Genomic DNA, 18,973 nt, shown 5'->3' with positions numbered 1-18,973 from the left:
TGTTAAACCGTTCGAGAAATGTTCAATTATTCCGCACAACGCAAGCGGAAAGTCCATTGGATAGGACAAATTTTCGACAGAATCGTTCATTTTACGATTTGGAAAGGAAAAAGAAAGTAATGACAATTGTGCATGCTGGAACGATAAAATTGTCGTCATAGAAAAGACATGGTTAAATATTCTTTTGATTAAAACCGGTTTACACTTGAGTTGCACACCATCTACTAGTTGACCATTTACGTACAAATCGCAATAGAAAAAGGCATCTTCTGTTATGCGTGAAAGGGACACAATGTTCAACGAGCGAGACAGGAGGTGCGACACCATAAACTCATGTTCTCTATCTGTCAAAGTTATAACAACAGGAACACTGCCGTCACCCTAAAAATGCATCGCTGTCTTGCCAGAGCTAATATAGACGTCTCCAGGATGAGGAAAAAAGGTTTTCGACAATGTCTCTGATCTTGGATGTGGTTTTAAATGAGGCCCCATCATGCCATTTCACATCTTTAAATTCAGCTGTAAAATCAATATCAAAGTGTATGTAAATGTTTTAATAGAGAGGCGATCTCTTGATGAAGTCAAGTGGGCGCTGGCACACACTGGGTATGACTGCAAAACTGGGCGCCGGTCCACAAGTCCAAGTCCCCCTAGCCTAGGCTTCGGGAAGAGAGCTACCAATTTGCACCCTTTTCTGAATGTCCCCTTCTCCCTCGAGCTTTACACACTGTTCTTTTTCGTTTGGTCATACGTCGGGAACATCCTAACACGACTCCCTTAAGACTAAAGTAACCTGATAGCCGCAACCTGCCGAGCATTCACAAAGCTCCCGCCGGCGCTTGTTACCGCACCCGTATCGATTTATGGGTATGTCAAGCTACACTGATTTTTTTCTCATGGAAACATTGTTCCCTTTATTATTATTATTATTATTAGTAGTAGTAGTAGTAGTAGTAGTAGTATATAGGTATGTGAGAGTTATATGTATGTATATGTGTGTATATATATATGTATATATATATATATATATATATATATATATATATATATATGGACAGATGAGGATTCAAGATGAGTATTAAATTAGAATTTATTTTTAAATTTTATTTTCCCAAAATGTGTATTTTTTATAATTCTTTGTACTCCTATGCTCATTTAGACCTTTACTGACTAACAGTATTTGGTCTATTTAAAGAAACTTATCCTCTATTATCATACTCATTAAATAAATACATTTTATCGTTTTTTTCTTGTAGCCTTTTCTTGACAAAAAATTTACATATCCACATAGGACAAGCGTATTTTACTCATAACATCTAACGTACCATGAAAAACCATGAACCCTTTTACATGGCGCTTATATTCATTATGTGATAATCCAAATTTCGTTCTTTACTACTTTAATTATATAATTTTATATATCCATTTCCTTCTTTTTTTTTGTTTATATATATATATATATATATATATATATATATATATATATATATATCGGTGTACCCTGCATCGCGTTCCTGTGTCTTAATTTGGCGAAAAGAAATCCTAAAGTGAGTACACTTTTTTTTATCTTAGTTTCCCAGTAATTCAGGTTGCACACTTTTTTGTTGATCTATTTTCTGAACGGATTTATATATTTTTTGTTTGTCGACTATTGAGCACGCACCATAAAGTACCCATATGTGAAACAGATTGTAGATGTAAGCCACACAATTTTAACTGAGCTTTGTTGATGGTAATCGCCAAACTTAAAAAAAAAATGTGGAATTGCAGTCCCCTAAATGTTAATTGTGTATCCGATGGATCATAGAAATGAGTGGTATTAGAAAGTTATTCTCCTTTAAACCCACTGCCAAGATTTTGCTTCTATTATGTTGTTCATTGTTTATTTTACCGCAATCAATGGAAAGCTTGCGGTGGTTTATTTTTGCCACATGAGAATTGGTTCGGCAATTTTCTATTGCAGTCCATCCGGTAACATCCCTGGCAAGTCTAGTGAATTCAAAATTCTCTTGGATGATTAACCACTTTTTCTGCTTTCACAACAGTGTCTACAGAAATGTATGCATCTGTCTCACTTAGAATTTAAAGCTGAATAATCTCGTCAAGTCTATGGATGTCTTTGTTTTCAGCTGCAAGAATAGCTCGTATACTCATCCAACTGGAAGTATTTTTTTAACTCCTATCTTGATATACAAAAATACAGTCGATGGTTTTTAGTTCAAATATCCTGTTACTCTCATGTTAACGGCTTCAATTATAATGAATGCATATTGAGTTGTTTTGAAAGTAGACTAACTATTCCAAAAAATAAACGTTAATAATTTAATTTCGACATCTTATTCACCATGACGAGATTTAACAATATATGGCGTTTTAAACTCATAAATTCATATGAAACTGAACTTTGACAAACAAGACAAAGTTTAGTTGCTAGATAAGCCCGTAAATTCTCAGCGCGTTTAACAGGAAATTAATTAAAAAATATATATTTTACAAACTGTATATACTTATAATCAACATTACATCCAAAACTTTAAACTGAAATCATATTAGCCTATAAAGCTGATACAAGTATAAACGGGGCCCTATACAATATGCTCTATTATAATAGTGTTTGTTTTTTCATGTTCGGTTATTATATTTTCCACTTAAAAGGAAAAAAATAAACGTAACGGTTTGTGGTCTTTGATAGAAATGGTGGTTGAGTTTGAATGAAATAAATAAGACGGATGATGAGGGGAGGTTCTGTCATTATTTTGCCATTGCCTATGACCTCAGTCAGATTAATCGCGGCCCATCCATGTGCCCGACACTACGGACCAGTATGCAAGCCTTCTAGATTTTTCCCTCAGCTTCCCCTGAGCTATGTTTATGTTCCATTCTATCACATCTAGGGTCCTCCGACGACTCTGTTGTATCAGTTAAGATGAAAATTTAATTTAATAAGTCCCCATCTGTACTCCTCCACCGTACTCTATACCGATACTACATGGCTGACTGGAATAGCTTCCGTACATTTATATATGATTTACGTCTGCATTCCATGTTTAAAAAGGATGTGTCCTCTATAGTATCAGACATGACCGAATTGTTAATTGTAGGCATATATCGATTAATACCATCTAAAATATTCCAACAAAAACCTAACAGCCAGCTATGGTTCTCCCCAGAATGTGCTGCTGCCATCCCGCACAGAAATCACTTTTTCCATAGCTACCAACGTAATAAATGCACCGAGACAAAAGCTGCTTTCAGGAACGCCAGCAACCAATGTAAAAGATTAATTAAAAATTCAAGAGAACTATATGTTCAGTTCGTTAAATCCAAAGTAGCTGACCAGTGGCTTGGTTCCCACCAGTTTTGGCAAATAACAAATAGGATACTGAACAGAAGTGTGCGTTCTATCCCAGCCTTTATCAATATACCAGAGGTCATCTCCTCAGCATCCAACAAGGCCTAACTATTTGCAAAGAATTTTTCAGCAAATTCTACCGACGAAGGCCATCAACTCCCCGTATTTCCTCCTATAACACACAATACGCTACGTAACATACAAATATATGCGTGTGAAGTCACCAAGCTAATCAAGAACCTTGATTCCAGTAAAGCAACTGGCCCTGACGGCATCCTAATTATAATGTTTAAAAAGCTTCACCTAGAACTTGCCCCCATACTTACGAATCTGTTTAAGCGTTGCCTTAAAAAGAAGTGTTTTCCAACACTCTGGAAAACATCATCAGTATGCCCTGTATTAAGAATTAAAGTGATAAGTTTTCTCCCTCTCAATACAGACCAATGTGTGTCATGAGTAAGATGCTGGAATCTATATTAAATAGAGAAGTAGTCAATCACCTCAGCAGATATAATTTTATTAGGGCCACGCAATATGGTATCCGTTCTACAAGATCTACCACAGATGTGCTAACGGTTATATCTCATAGGATTAGTGAATCTCTTGAGAAATGCTTCCTTTCTAGGGCAATTGCTCTTGACATATCGAAGGCCTTCGACAAGGTATGTCATACGGGCATACATCACAAGCTTTCCAGCTATGGTAGGACTGGAAATGTGTTCTCAATCATAAAATCATTTCTTTCTGATAGGCTCATAAGAGTAGTGGTTGATGGACAAAAATCAGAGGCCCGCAGTATTAATGCTGAAGTACCTCAGGGGTCCACCCTGGGCACAAGTCTCTTCTTGATGTACATCAATGAGTACAAAGGCCTCTCTGATTCTCTCTCCTCTTATCTCGAGCGCGTGGCGCAGTAGGGGGAAGAGGTGGCTCGTTACTTTTAATGCATTTAAAACCAAACTCCTATTTTGCATGCACTGCATCACCAACGATATGATCTTCATCTGGTATGAATTGAAATGGATTGCACTCGGCCAGGGGATGCCCCATGTTTTGACAAGCTTCTGGGTTTTAGGTTTACTTCAATCTGTTGCCAAGGTCTTTGGAAAGAGGGTGAAATTTTCCTACCGCTCAAGAAGATATATCGCTTCTGATGCAATTCTCTATCTATATAAAAACCAAGTAATCTACAGGATGGAATACTGCTTCCACATCAGGGCAGGAGCTGCTAAATAAGCATATCCTGCCTTTACATAATACAAAATAGACTTCGTGGCTTAGTGGGAAATGCCCTTTTCTCTTCCCTACAACCTCTAACCCACAGAAGAGACATTGCGAATATGTCTTTGTTTTTTCGTTATTACGATGGATGGTGGTCGTCTGAGCTCTAATCTCTGGTCCTCACCAATCTTTCACGATAAAAACCTGTCTAGCTAAAACCTTATTAAAAATGTTCCTCACTCTTTATTTGTGCATAAATCAAAACGTAGATTTCATGAACAAAGCTTCTTTCTCAGAACTACACGCCCGTGGAACTCTCTACCGCTTGCCTGTTTCCCTTCTGACTTCAACATGTATGTCTTCAACTCCAATATTAACAAATTCCTGATGACCCCCCTAAGTAATGGCATTTATCAAATCTATAATACTAATGAATACTGCAACACTACTCCATTGAGTACTGTACACAAAATAATCCTTATTCCCGAGTTGCTTCTGCGCCTTGATAAATTGTGACCTTAATGTAAACAAAAATACGTATTAGATACGTATGAAGCTAAAACAACGCATTATAACAAAATAAACAGATATTAATTTTGTTTGAAATTTATATTAAAATTTAAGAATTTATTTCAAAGGTACACTTTATCATAAGTATGTATTTCTTTCTATTTTGCCCTGTTGTTGTTGGAGCATAGAATGATTATACGTCTGTTTGTTGTTTGAAGGGTAGTAATCCCAAATGCCGGGACCGTGCGTTGGTCACGGGGAATTCACGTTAGGCTTTGTGTTCCTTAGTTTCGTGGTTAAAATTTACATTCCGAAAAAAGAACAACATACAGATAAATATATTCGATTTAAGAATGTATTGTTTAGCAAATGGAATATATAGAGGGTTATTTTAATTTCCTTAATCCATGTATTTTCAACAATGGCTCATTTAATCAGAGGAAATGAAATGAAGTTAGCAAAATTTTCAACTGCGAATGGGCGCTATTTTGCTTTTCAGCACAATTATTGAAAATAGTTTTTTGAGTGGTCGCGGATAATTATATATATATATATATATATATATATATATATATATATATATATATATATATATAAGCGGACTGTAAAGTCACAGGAGAGAAGACCAAAGCCATACATGTAGGCAAATTTGCGCATCTGGATGGAAAATATAGGTTATTTTTTACTAATCGTCAACACATTTTAAGTATAAAATATTATTATCATTTTTCCAAAACCTGCAAATCTTCGTGTAGGTTCGTTTTATATAACCAATGCCATTAGCATTTACATATTTAATGGTGCTAGTTTTGGGATGAATATATCCTTCTATCCATCAATCTATCTACCTATCTATCTATCTATACATATATATATATATACATATATATATATATATATATATATATATATATATACAGAGAGAGATAGAAAGAGATAGAGAGAGAGGAAGAGAAAGGGAGAGAGAGAGGGGTAACACAGAGTGAAATACAAATAGAAGCCCGTTATGAAATAATTACTTGGATATGATACATTTGCCCCTAAGGTCATACATTAGGACAATCATAACCAGTTAATCACGTTGGAGACATTGTCATGAAGTTTAATAATATATAGAACAAAGGAGAAGAGAAATTACTAAAGTATCGGAAAAAAAAGTTGTTATTTACATTTGTTCGCTATTACTGGATGTTGACGTCACGTGACGTGACATGACTAAGCGTTTTTGGATCATTCAAGAATTACGTAATAACAACATTAAAATGAGAGTTGTATTGGGGGCCCCCCTGAGAGAAAAACGATCAGTTAACCCCCTTCTACTGGTCCGTTTGACGTAAAATTTCGATATTTGTCATCCGGTATATGGGGCTTCGATATTATACAAAATTTACCAAGTCTGGTTCCGTCTTTCAAAAGTTTTAGCGTTACAAACAAACATACATACACACAGACGTTTCGCTTATATATATATAGAGTAGCATGGCTACCCGGAATTGCCCGGGACCGTATAAACAATGAAGAAAACAAAAGAAGATATTGAACATATGTTTTATTCTCAGGGGAGAGGAATCTTTCAGGGTGAGAGAGAGAGAAGATAAAGGTTGTTCCATTCTCTTTCCCAAATTTGAATACTGTTAACGTTTGAACTCTCATCGTCGAGTTGCTCCTCCAGTTGCCTATTGGCCTTGATTAGTGCTAATATAGTGAGAAGAAGAAGCAGGGTGTGTGAGAGAGAGAGAGAGAAGATAAAGCGTGTGAGAGAGAGGCAGAAGAGAAAGTTGTTCCATCCTCTTTCCCAAATTTGAATACTGTGCACGTTTGAACTCTCAATGTCGAGTTGATCCTCGAGTTGCCTATTGGCCTGGATAAGTGCTAATATAGAGAGAAGAGAAACAGGGGTAGAGAGAGAGAGAAAAAAAAGAGTGTGAGAGAGAGGCAGAAGAGAAAGTTGTTCTATCCTCTTTCCCAAATTTGAATACTGTGCACGTTTGAACTCTCATCCTCGAGTTTATACTCGAGTTGCCTATTGGCCTTGATAAGTGCTAATATAGAGTGAAGAGAAACAAGGGTAAAAAGAGAGAGAAGATTAAGAGTGTGAGAGAGAGGCAGAAGAGAAAGTTGTTCTATCCTCTTTCCCAAATTTCACTACTGTGCACGTTTGAACTCCCATCCTCGAGTTTATCCTCGAGTTGCCTATTGGCCTTGCTAAGTGCTTATATAGAGAGGAGAAACAGAGGTTGAGAGAGAGAAGATAAAGAGTGTGAGAGAGAGGCAGAAGAGAAAGTTTTTCTATCCTCTTTCCCAAATTTGAATACTGTGACATTTGAACTCTAATCGTCGAGTTTATCCTCGAGTTGCCTATTGGCCTTGATAAGTGCAAATATAGACAGAAGAGAAACAGGGGTAGAGAGAGAGAAGATAAAGAGTGTGAGAGAGAGGCAGAAGAGAAGGTTGTTCCATCCTCTTTCCCAAATTTGAATACTGGGCACATTTGAACTCTCATCGTCGAGTTTATCCTCGAGTTGCCTATAAGCCTTGATAGGTGCTAATATAGAGAGAAGAGAAACAGGGGTAGAGAGAGAGAGAAGATAAAGAGTGTGAGAGAGAGGCAGAAGAGAAAGTTGTTCTATCCTCTTTCCCAAATTTCAGTACTGTGCACGTTTGAACTCTAATCCTCGAGTTTATCATCGAGTTGCATATTGGCCTTGATAAGTGCTAATATAGAGAGAAGAGAAACAGGGATAGGGAGAGAGAGAAGATAAAGAATGTGAGAGAGAGGCAGAAGAGAAGGTTGTTCTATCCTCTTTCACAAATTTTAATACTGTGCACATTTGAACTCTCATCGTCGATTTTATCCTCGAGTTGCCTATTATCCTTGATAAGTGCTAATATAGAGAGAAGAGAAACAGGGGTAGAGAGAGAAGATAAAGGGGTGAGAGACAGGACGAAGAGAAAGGTGTTCTATCCTCTTTCCTAAATTTGAATACTGTGCACGGTTGAACTCTCATCGTCGAGTTTATCCTCGAGTTGCCTATTGGCCTTGAACAGTGCTAATATAGACAGAAGAGAAACAGGGGTAGAGAGAGAGAAGATAAAGTGTGTGAGAGAGAGGCAGAAGAGAAAGTTGTTCTATCCTCTTTCCCAAATTTCACTACTGTGCACATTTGAACTCTCATACTCGAGTTTATCCTCGAGTTGCCTATTGGGCTTGATAAGTGCTTATATAGAGAGAAGAGAAACACGGGTAAAAAGAGAGAGAAGATTAAGAGTGTGAGAGAGAGGCAGAAGAGAAAGTTGTTCCATCCTCTTTCCCAAATTTGAATACTGTGCACATTTGAACTCTCATCGTCGAGTTTAGCCTCGAGTTGCCTATTGGCCTTGATTAGTGCTAATATAGAGAGAAGAGAAACAGGGGTAGAGAGAGAGAAGATAAAGAGTGTGAGAGAGAGGCAGAAGAGAAAGTTGTTCTATCCTCTTTCCCAAATTTCACTACTGGGCACATTTGAACTCTCATCGTCGAGTTTATCCTCGAGTTGCTTATTGAACTTGATAAGTGCTAATATAGAGAGAAGAGAAAAGGGGTAGAGAGAGAGAGAAGATAAAGAGTGTGAGAGAGAGGCAGAAGAGAAAGTTGTTCTATCCTCTTTCCCAAATTTGAATACTGTGCACATTTGAACTCTCATCGTCGAGTTTATCCTCGAGTTGCCTATTGACCTTGATAATTGCTTATAAAGAGAGAAGAGACACAGGGGTAGAGAGAGAGAGAAGATAAAGAGTGTGAGAGAGAGGCAGAAGAGAAAGTTGTTCTATCCTCTTTCCCAAATTTGAATACTGTGCACATTTGAACTCTGATCGTCGAGTTTATCCTCGAGTTGCCTATTGGCCTTGATAAGTACTAATACAGAGAGAAGAGAAACAGGCGTAGAGAGAGAGAAGATAAAGAGTGTGAGAAAGAGGCAGAAGAGAAAGGTGTTCTATCCTCTTTCCCAAATTGCACTACTGTGCACATTTGAACTCTCATCGTCGATTTTATCCTCGAGTTGCCTATTGGCCTTGATAAGTGCTAATATAGAGAGAAGATGACAGGGGTAGAGAGAAAGAGAAGATAAAGTAGGTGAGAGAGAGGCAGAAGAGAAAGTTGTTCCATCATCTTTCCCAAATTTCACTACTGTGCACGTTTGAACTCTCATCCACGAGTTGCCTATTGGCCTTGATAAGTGCTAATATAGAAAGAAGGGAAAGAGGGTGAGAGAGAGAGAGTAGATCAAGAGGGTGAGAGAGAGAGAAAGAGAAGAGAAAGAGGTCTAGAGAGAGAGAGAGAAGAGAGTGAGAGAGAGAGAGAAATATGGTGATAGAGAGAGTTAGGAAAGTGGTAGAGAGAGAGAAGAGGGTGAGAGAGAGAAAGACGGCGAGAGAGAGGTAAAGACGGCGAGAGAGAGAGAGAAAGACGGCGAGAGAGAGAGAGAGAGAGGGATAAAGTGTGCTTTGGAAAACTGTGCACGCGACCTAATTTTCGTTTACATAAGCGGCTTTTACTGATACCCACCACTCCCTCTTCAAGTTTAACAGAGTTAGAAAGTATAAACAAAATGACTAAAGCTTTGTTTACATGTTTTACAAAGAGCAAAATCACCTTCGCCGGCAAAAAACTTCAAGCAAAAATAAAAACATTTACCCTACGTCAATTTTCGTGTAATTGTGGGATTTTGATGTTTGGAGGTCGATAAATCCGTTGGTAATAACGGTTCGAGTCGAAAACTAATATTTAACTGTGTTATAGTATCAATTACTCCTCGAAGGTATCTTGAATGTACCTTAGCCGCAGCCGACATTTTACTGAGCTGACGTCACGTCACGTGACACGTAATGAATAACGTTAAAATGACAGTTTTTTTGGGGGGCCCCCTGGGAGACAAACGATCAGTTGTACCCCCTTCTACTGGTCCATTTGACGTGAAATTTCGATATTTGTCATCCGGGTGATCAAGGTGCAATATGATACCTAATTTGTCAACTTTGGTTGTGTCTGTCAAAAGTTTTAGCGTTACAAACAAACATACATACATACATACATACACACAGATGTTTGGCTTTTATATATTACTAGCAGGGCTACCCGGCGTTGCTCGGGACCGTATAAACAATGAAAAAAAACAGATATTGAACATATGTTTTATTCTTAGGGTAGAGGAATCTTTCATCTCCATGTATTATTTGTTTTATTTACCCTAGGACTGGTATTGTTCATGTTTTATCTCTAGCATAGGTAATTTACAGCATGTATATGAATTTGTTTTACCTTAGGGAGAAGAGAACAGGTAATATACAACATAATGTGTCTATATTACATCCCTGGCAACGCCTAAAAACCAGGTAGAACATGTATTTCAGTCAATCTATATTACATCCTGGGCTATGCCGGGAAACCAGCTAATCACTATTTAGTGACTTGACCACCAAAATACCTCCCTAAGGGTGTCCTTTCTTTTGAACTTATTAGATATAGGTATCTAGAAATGTGTGTGAAATTTTGTTGAATGCATTGTTCACTATGATTTTCTTATTGTTCTACACAATATCAACTGTAGCGAAATAACACAGTAAACTTAGTGTAGTGTTAGAATAAAGAGCAAAGGAAAAAATTAGAATCATATTCTGTAATTGCAAATCTAAATTTGCTAGCGTGTACCAGTATTTGCCAGGTTGTGGAAATTTGGAATTCATAATATATGTAGTGGCCTTTTCCTAGATACCTATTGCTAAAAATTATACTTTCATTTTGTTAGAAAAATCGCTCTTCGGATGCCCTGCATCATCCAAAATAAAAACAAATATTTTTATAATTGTTTCAGTACATTGCTACACAATGTGAAATTTTTTAACGTTTGTAAAAAAAAATCATGAATGTGCTTATATTCCAAAAAAGAAAATATCAGTGCACAGTATTGAACGTGTTTGAGATTCAAAAGTCTGTAACATTTCTACTGACTTCATAAGATGTCATGTGAGAAACTGAATTGAATATCAAGACATTATCTGAAGCGTTTTTATTTTGGTGTAACATATGTGTTTACAGTGAACCTTAACTTTTAATAAACACATTGGTATGCAATGACATAGGCTAAGAATCTTAGACAAAATATATATAAATTGGAAAAATGTGTGAACAAATGAAAAAAAAATGATCCGCTCCACTTGATGACATCAAGCGCAGTAATATATGTAATTGATTTTCGGTAATTAGTTTGAATGAATATCAGAAAATGTAATTGTTTGATGCATAAGAAAGAACTCATCTGCTGAATTTGATATTAAGCAGCAAACTATATCAAAACATAAAAATGTGAAACATACATGAATACTCTCCATTGTCACTTGAAAACATTGATCTTGGTAGGCAGTTTATTAGATGCTGAAACAGTGGGCTTGGTATGGTGTGCTTAATATTATTTGTATTTATAAAAAGAGAAATGCAACGGAAATGTTTCTTATAATGTATCAATATTGATTTGTTATCATGAAAAACAATTCGAAATTGTGATAGTTATTTGGTGCTTATAAGAAATAGCTATCAATGATTGTAACCAGTGATTTTTGTGTATGCTAACATTGTAAATGTGATAGTGAAATTGATTTTTGTGTATTCTTCAATATAATATATATATATATAAAATTAAACAAAGTTTATGGTTAGTTAATGATATGTTTAGGTTAGAGAAATAAGCAATGGAAAAGAAAAAAAAGATACATTTCTTTATATTATGAGATTTTAAGTGTATACATGTTTAAAACTATCCACATTGCTATCTGCAAATTCTAGATACCTATTGTTATAAAGTAACAATTCATGTTTGATATATCACTCTACATGTTCCTTGTAGCACCCCAGAGAGGTAAATGAGTGTCAACAAAATGAAATAAAACATAGTATTTGAAATAAAATAAAAAATACTTGAAAAGTGAAATATGCTGATGTTTACTATATAAACCATTGTGTTCAATGGAATTGAAACTAATACTATATTGGCGTACTATGAATTAAAGAAATAAAATGTAAGAAATGAGAAAACATTTGATATATAAAATCTTTGGCATGAAGAAAAAAATATAAGACAAAAGGGGAAAAAGCAATAACAATCATGTGCTGAAGTCAATTGGAAAAAATAGTTTGTCAAAGAAATAAAAAGAAAATTCTCAGAGTGAAAAAAAAAAATGAAATTTTTACAAATCTGATTTTTAGTCCTCTTATTATCAACCAAGCATATTTATTGAAAAAAAGAGAAAATTAATGGACATGTTTATTATAAATTACAAATATTAAATTGTGATCATGAAAAACCAATGGAAAGCGTGAATGTTATTTGGTGTTTTTTGAAAAAATATCAGAGGTAAAATGTTGGTCACATATACGTTTGTGTGTTATGCATGAAACACATGTAGAAAATTATATTTTCTCATGCTGAAAGTAAGAGAAACATAGCTAAAAAATTATGTAAACGCAAAAGTAATATCCTCATTTTTAGGAACATAGTGTGGGGTATGTTGTTTGTTTCAATTGAGAAAGGAAAGTTTAATTTTTAGAATTGGATGTTATAGATCACAAGTTTTATTACAATAAACATTGTGTCCTCTAATTATCAACCAAGTATATTTATTGATAAAAAGAGAAAAGTAATGGACATGTTTATTATAATTTATCAATATTAAATTGTTATGAAAAACCAATGGAAGGGTGTTGGCTAATTGGTGTTCATTAGAAAAAACATCATGGGTTGTCACCAGTGATTTTATTAATGCTAACATTTCGCTGCAAATGTGGTAGCGAAATGTTTTTGTTTTTTTTTTTAAATTCTACACAAAATAAAATATATACACAAAACAAAGTAAAAGAAATGTCAGGGTTAGTTAATGATAAGCTTAGAACCAAGAAATAAGCACAGAAAAAGGAAAAGAAAGATACATTTGTTGATATTGTGTCGATTGGTGAATTTGTTGGTTCATTTTGTTTTATGACATATGAACACTATATCAGGTTATTTCATGCCAAATCCAGTGACATTTTTTCCTTGAATATATTTGTTTATTTAATGTTGGTTTCTATTTAACTCATAATTGGGACCCTAACAGGTACTACCACTCTAGATCAGAGTGGACCTGGTAGCAATAGCAATTAAATGGTGGCTTCACACTTCACAAAGCCCCACGTTTGGATACAGTTTATGGTCATATCCAGGACCTGGTGAATTTGTAAATAATTGAAGCGATCAACACTGGCGAGTTAGAATTCTACATACCTATTGTTATAAAGTACCAATTTATGTTTTACATATCACTCCACAACGTTGCTGCAGAATCCAGACAGGTGAAAGACTCTCAAGAAACTGAAAAGCTATTTAGTACTCTTAAATAAAATAACATGCATACAGAAATCCTTAGTACCAAGAAATAAGCAAAGAAAAGTAAGATACATATATATCCGTCTCTTAGTTGAAAGAGGGAAGGCTCCCTGGCCTCCCCTCCAGCTTCTGAGAGGAGAAGTTTCTCCGGCTCTCAAATTGGGGGGAGGGGATTAGCCCGCCCTCAAGGCAAATAGAGTCTGACTGTCTGCCGTATATAAAAAGGCGATTTTAGCTTCTCAGGCGGTATGCCCTGCGTTGACTATTTTTCCTCCACCTATTGACCTTCCCTCCCTGAAGGAGGGAGCCGTGCTACGAACATTAGGGAAAGGATGAAGGGGTGATTTGCTTGTTTTTTTTACCCCTCGCTATGGGGAGGTGGCAGTCATCCAACCAAAGAAGGAGACCAAGCAGTGAGCATTCTCTCTCCTGCATTAGGGAGGGGGTAGTTTTCTTGTTAAGTGTGCCCGGAGTGGAGTTGGGCAAACTCCCCGCACTTGGGGAGGAGTCAGGACCTTATTCGCACGGAGGAAATAGAGGCCTCAACTGAACTTGGATGGAGTGTAAACCTGTGTTCATGAGACCGGCTGGCTATAGCTATTGATCTCTTTATCTTTTTAAGTTTTGCCATCTGATGATGTGTATAAAAAGGCTCTTTTAGCTTCCCAGGGTGTATACCCTTCGTTGACAATTTATGTTTAAGAGTTTTCCTTACTCCTTCCCTGCCCTGGAATGGGAGGGGAGCTCTTTCCCCCTGTAGGGGGGCGGCTTTCTTTTATGGTAATGTGGGGGAGACTTACCTCTACTCCACTTAAGGTGGTCGTTCTTTTTTGTAAGGTTGACATACTTTCGGATATTTATTGAGTTTTTAACAGTAATTTTATCTTGTCCAATGTATTCATTGCGATGGCATGATGGATATTGTATCAGATGTTCAACGTTTAGTTTGTGGGTTCAATTCATGACTGCTCCTAATTTCGTTTCCTTTTAATTTCATTTTTGTCCAATCCAATCTGAAGGAGGCGGATGGTATACCCTGCGTTGTACAGTTATTTTTAAGACTCCCTCCAACATGTATGTAACACAAAGAGTTTTTTTCCATGGCGCATTTCGCATTCTTTTCCCTCTGGGAAAAGTTTTGTAATCATGTTTGAATGATAAGTCAGAATTGTTAATGTTGGCTCAGTGTTTTAATCTTATAATCTGTGGAACAAAGAATCAATCAGGTGGGCTGAGCACTCTCCCCACAAAGATGGGATAGGGAAATTTCTTTTATTTGGTTGACTGGAGGGCGGGCTGAGCACTCCCATAAAGTTGGGAGCCGTGGAACTTCTCCTCCCAGAAAGGGGGCCCGGGAAGGCTTCCCTCTCCACATATTTTTTTTTGTGTGTAAGGTTGATCTCTTTCCGAAGGGAGTAAGCGGAACCGACAGAAAGGGGGGGAGATCAACCATACAAAATGATATCTGTCTCTTAGTTGAAAGAGGGAAGGCTCCCTGGCCTCCCCTCCCGCTTCTGAGAGGAGAAGTTTCCCCGGCTCTCAAATTTGGTGGGGCGGGGGTCTGAGGGCTTAGCCCGCCCTCAAGGCAAATAGAGTCTGACTGTCTGCCGTATATAAATAGGCGATTTTAGCTTGTCGGGCGGTATGGCCTGCGTTGACTATTTTTCCTTCTCTCTCCTGCCTTAGGGAGGGGGTAGTTTCTTTTTAAGTGTGCCCGGAGGGGAGTTGGGCAACCTCCCTGCACTTGGGGGGGGGGAGTCAGGACCTTATTCGCACGGAGGAAATGCAGGCCTGAAGTGAATTTCGGTGTAGTGTACACCTGTGTTTATGAGACCGGCTGGCTATAGCTATTGATCTCTTTATCTTTTTAAGTTTCGCTGTGTGTTGACGCGTATAAAATGACTCTTCTAGCTTCCCAGGGTGTATACCCTTTCGGTGACCATTTATGTTTAAGAGTTTTCCCTGCTCCTTCCCTGCCCCAGAATGAGAGGGGAGCCTTCTTCCCATGGAGGATGGGGCTTTCTTTTTTGGTTATGTGGGGGAGCCTTACCTCTACCCCACTTAAGGGTGTAGTTCTTTTTTGTAAGGTTGACATACTTTCAGATATTTATTGAGTTTTTAACAGTAATTTTATCTTGTCCAATGTATTGCCATGACATGATGGATACTATACCAGATTTTTAAACTTTACTTTGTGGGTTCGATTCATGACTGTTCCTAATTTCGTTTCCTTTTAATTTCATTTTTGTCCAATCCAATCTGAAGGAGGTTGGTGGTATACCCTGCGTTGTACAGTTAATTTTAAGACTCCCTCGCACATGTATGTAACACAAAGGTTTTATTCCGTGGCGCATTTCGCATTGTTTTCCTTCTGGGAAACGTTTTGTAATCCTGTTGTTTATATATTTGTCCTTCTGGGAAAAGTTTATTCTTATAATCTGTGGAACAAAGAATCAATCAGACTGTCTGTGTGTGTCGGTGTATATAAGAAGGTAATTTTAGATCCCCAGGGGCTATACCATGTGTTGACCATGTATTTTTAAATATTTTTCTTTCTACTTCCCTTCCCTTCTGGTGGAAGGAAACTATTGTTTTATGGTGGCTCAGAAGGTGGGCTGAGCACTCTCCCCACAAAGGTGGGATGGGTAAATTTTTTATTTATTTGGTTGACTGGAGTGCAGGCTGCGCATTCCCCAAAAGGTGGGAGCCGGGGAACTTCTCCCAGAAGGAGGCTCTGGAAGGCTTCCCTCTACCCATATTTTTTTTTTTGTTTTTGTGTAAGGTTGATCTCTTTCCGGAGGGAGTAAGCGGAACCAACAGGAGGGGGGGAGACCAACCATACAAAAGGATATCCCTCTTTTAGGGGGAAAAGAAGACTCCCTGGCCTCCCCTCCCGCTTCTGAGAGTAGAAGTTTCCCGGCTTCAACTTTGGGGGTGAGGGAGTGCTTAGCCCGCCCCCAAGGCAAATAGTCTTACTGTCTGCCGTATATAAAAAGACGATTTTAGCTTGTCAGGCGGTATGCCCTGCGTTGACTATTTTTCCTCCACCTGTTGACCTTCCCTCCCTGAAGGAGGGAGCCGTGCTACGCAGATTAGGGAAGGGCTGAAGGGGTGATTTGCTTTTTTTTTATCCCTCGCTCTAGGGAGGTGACAGTCATCCGACCAACGAAGGAGATGGGGCAGGGAGCCTTCTCTCTCCTGCCTTAGGGAGGGGGTAGTTTTCTTTTTAAGTGTACCCAGAGGGGAGGTGGGCAACCTTCCTGCACTGGGGGGGGATCAGGACCTTATTCACATGGAGGAAATGCAGACCTGAAGTGAATTTCGGTGTAGTGTACACCTGTGTTTATGAGACCAGCTGGCTATAGCTATTGATCTCTTTATCTTTTTAAGTTTCGCTGTGTGTTGATGCGTATAAAAAGAGTCTTCTAGCTCCCAAGGGTGTATACCCTTCGTTGACCATTTATGTTTAAGAGTTTTCCTTGCTCCTCCCCTGCCCCAGAATGGTAGGGGAGCTCCTGTCCCCTGTAGGGCGGGGGGTTCTTTTTTGGTTATGTGGGGGAGCCTTACCTCTACTCCACTTTAGGTGGTAGTTCTTTTTTGTAAGGTTGACATACTTTCAGATATTTCTTGAGTTTTTAACAGTAAATTTATCTTGTTCAATGTATTCATTGCCATGGCATCCCGGATACTGTACCAGATTTTTAAACTTTAGTTTGTGGGTTCGATTCATTTTTGTCCAATCCAATCTGAAGGAGGATGGTGGTATACCTTGCTTTGTACAGTTAGTTTTAGGACTCCCTCGCACATGTATGTAACGCAAAGGGTTTTTCCATGGCACATTTCGCATTCTTTTCCTTCTGGGCAAAGTTTCGTAATCATCTTTATACATTTTTCCTTCAGGGAAAAGTTTCGTAATCATGTTGTTTATATATTTTTGCTTCAGGGAAAAGTTTCGTAATCATGTTTATATATTTATGCTTCATCTTAATGCTTCAGAATATACAATATTTTTGGTTTTTTTTATCTGGTGCCAGAATGAAGAGTCCATCAGGGTGTTCAACTCTTGATAGACCAACATATAGCTGTCCATGAGAAAATACTGGTTTTGACAGGTTGAGCCCAACAACTTTTAGTGACTGTCCTTGTGATTTGTTTATTGTCATTGCAAAACTTAGCTTGATAGGAAATTGCAGCCTTTCAAACTCAAATGGCAATTCTTGTGGTCTCCTTGGGATTCTGGGAATGAAGCAGTGTACTCCTGCATACTTACCTGACATAATTGTTGCTTCCAGTACGTGAGGCATCATATTCTTTATGGTGAGCCTTGTGCCATTGCAGAGTTTTGGTGGATCAAGATTGCGAAGTAACATTATTGGTGCTCCCGGTTTTAGAAACAGACTATGTGGAGGCGTTCCTGGTGGTTCAAGACTATTAAGAAACTCAGTCGGATAATTTGTTACTTCGTCCTGTGAACAGATTGTATCAACTGAATTGTATAATATGATTTCTCCAGGTAATCTATTTAACAGCCTGCTATTTATTTCATTTACAGATTCATTCTTCGCTGCTAAAATTGCACGGCTACTTAGCCAATTGATATTCGTATGCAAAATATGAAGATCTGGAAAAACTCTTATTATAAATTCCTCTTCTGTTTGAATTGTTGGAAAAGGCAAGTGAATCTGGTTATAGGAGTCCTTGTCCAGAAGTCCATTACCCACTTGCAAAAGTTTAATGGTAAAGTCACCAACAGCATCATTAGCATGTAAATGTACTCGCATGTTTAGTGTTAAACTCATTGTTTTAATATGATGCCATAAATAGGAGTTTTTGAGACATGCATTCATTTGATCAGCTCTGGTTCCTCGAGGAACAATTGGAAGGGTTTGTCTGAAATCACCAGCAAAAACCGAAGTCACTCCACCCATTATTTGTGTGTTATCTTTTAGGTCCTGTAGTGTAGAATCTACTGCTTCCATAGCTTTGTTGTGACTCATTGTTGCTTCATCCCAGATTATTAATTTACAGTTTTGCAGTAGTTTAGCCTTTGCTGAATCTTTTTTAATATTACACAATGGTTTTTCCTGTCGAGTAAGGTCCAATGGGAGAGAAAACAGAGTGAGCAGTTCTACCACCATCCAAACGTGTTGCGGCAATTCCACTGGATGCCACTGCAAGGGCAATATTGTTTGTGAGACGAACTTTTCTAAGAAGCAGATTTAACAGGAAAGTTTTGCCAGTTCCACCTGGGGCATCAATAAAGAATGTCGTTCCGTGAGCATGATGAACTTCTCCTCCCAGAAAGGCTTCCCTCTCCACATATTTTTTTTTTGTGTAAGCTTGATCTGTTTCCGAAGGGAGTAAGCGGAACCGACAGAGAGGGGGGGGAGAGATCAACCATACAAAAGGATATCCGTCTCTTAGTTGAAAGAGGGAAGGCTCCCTGGCCTCCCCTCCCGCTTCTGAGAGGAGAAGTTTCCCTGGCTCTCAACTT

At 37.9% G+C, this 18,973-nt stretch overlaps 1 protein-coding gene across 1 annotated transcript in view; it reads right to left on the bottom strand.

The window, feature by feature from the left end:
- Positions 1–18,260, bottom strand: part of LOC145280331 (uncharacterized) — a 40,638-nt gene extending 22,378 nt beyond the window's left edge. Inside the window, exon 1 of the mRNA XM_080132103.1 lies at positions 17,750–18,260. Within this exon, the coding sequence (XP_079988229.1) occupies positions 17,750–18,260 (511 nt within the window). The remainder of the gene's footprint in view (positions 1–17,749) is intronic.
- Between the last annotated feature and the right edge of the window lie 713 nt (positions 18,261–18,973).

Source organism: Euprymna scolopes, chromosome 1 (assembly GCF_053919585.1).
Source record: "Euprymna scolopes isolate OS-2025 chromosome 1, ASM5391958v1, whole genome shotgun sequence".
Classification (NCBI taxonomy): Eukaryota; Metazoa; Mollusca; class Cephalopoda; order Sepiida; family Sepiolidae; genus Euprymna; species Euprymna scolopes.
This window is presented reverse-complemented; position numbering and strand designations above follow the sequence as displayed.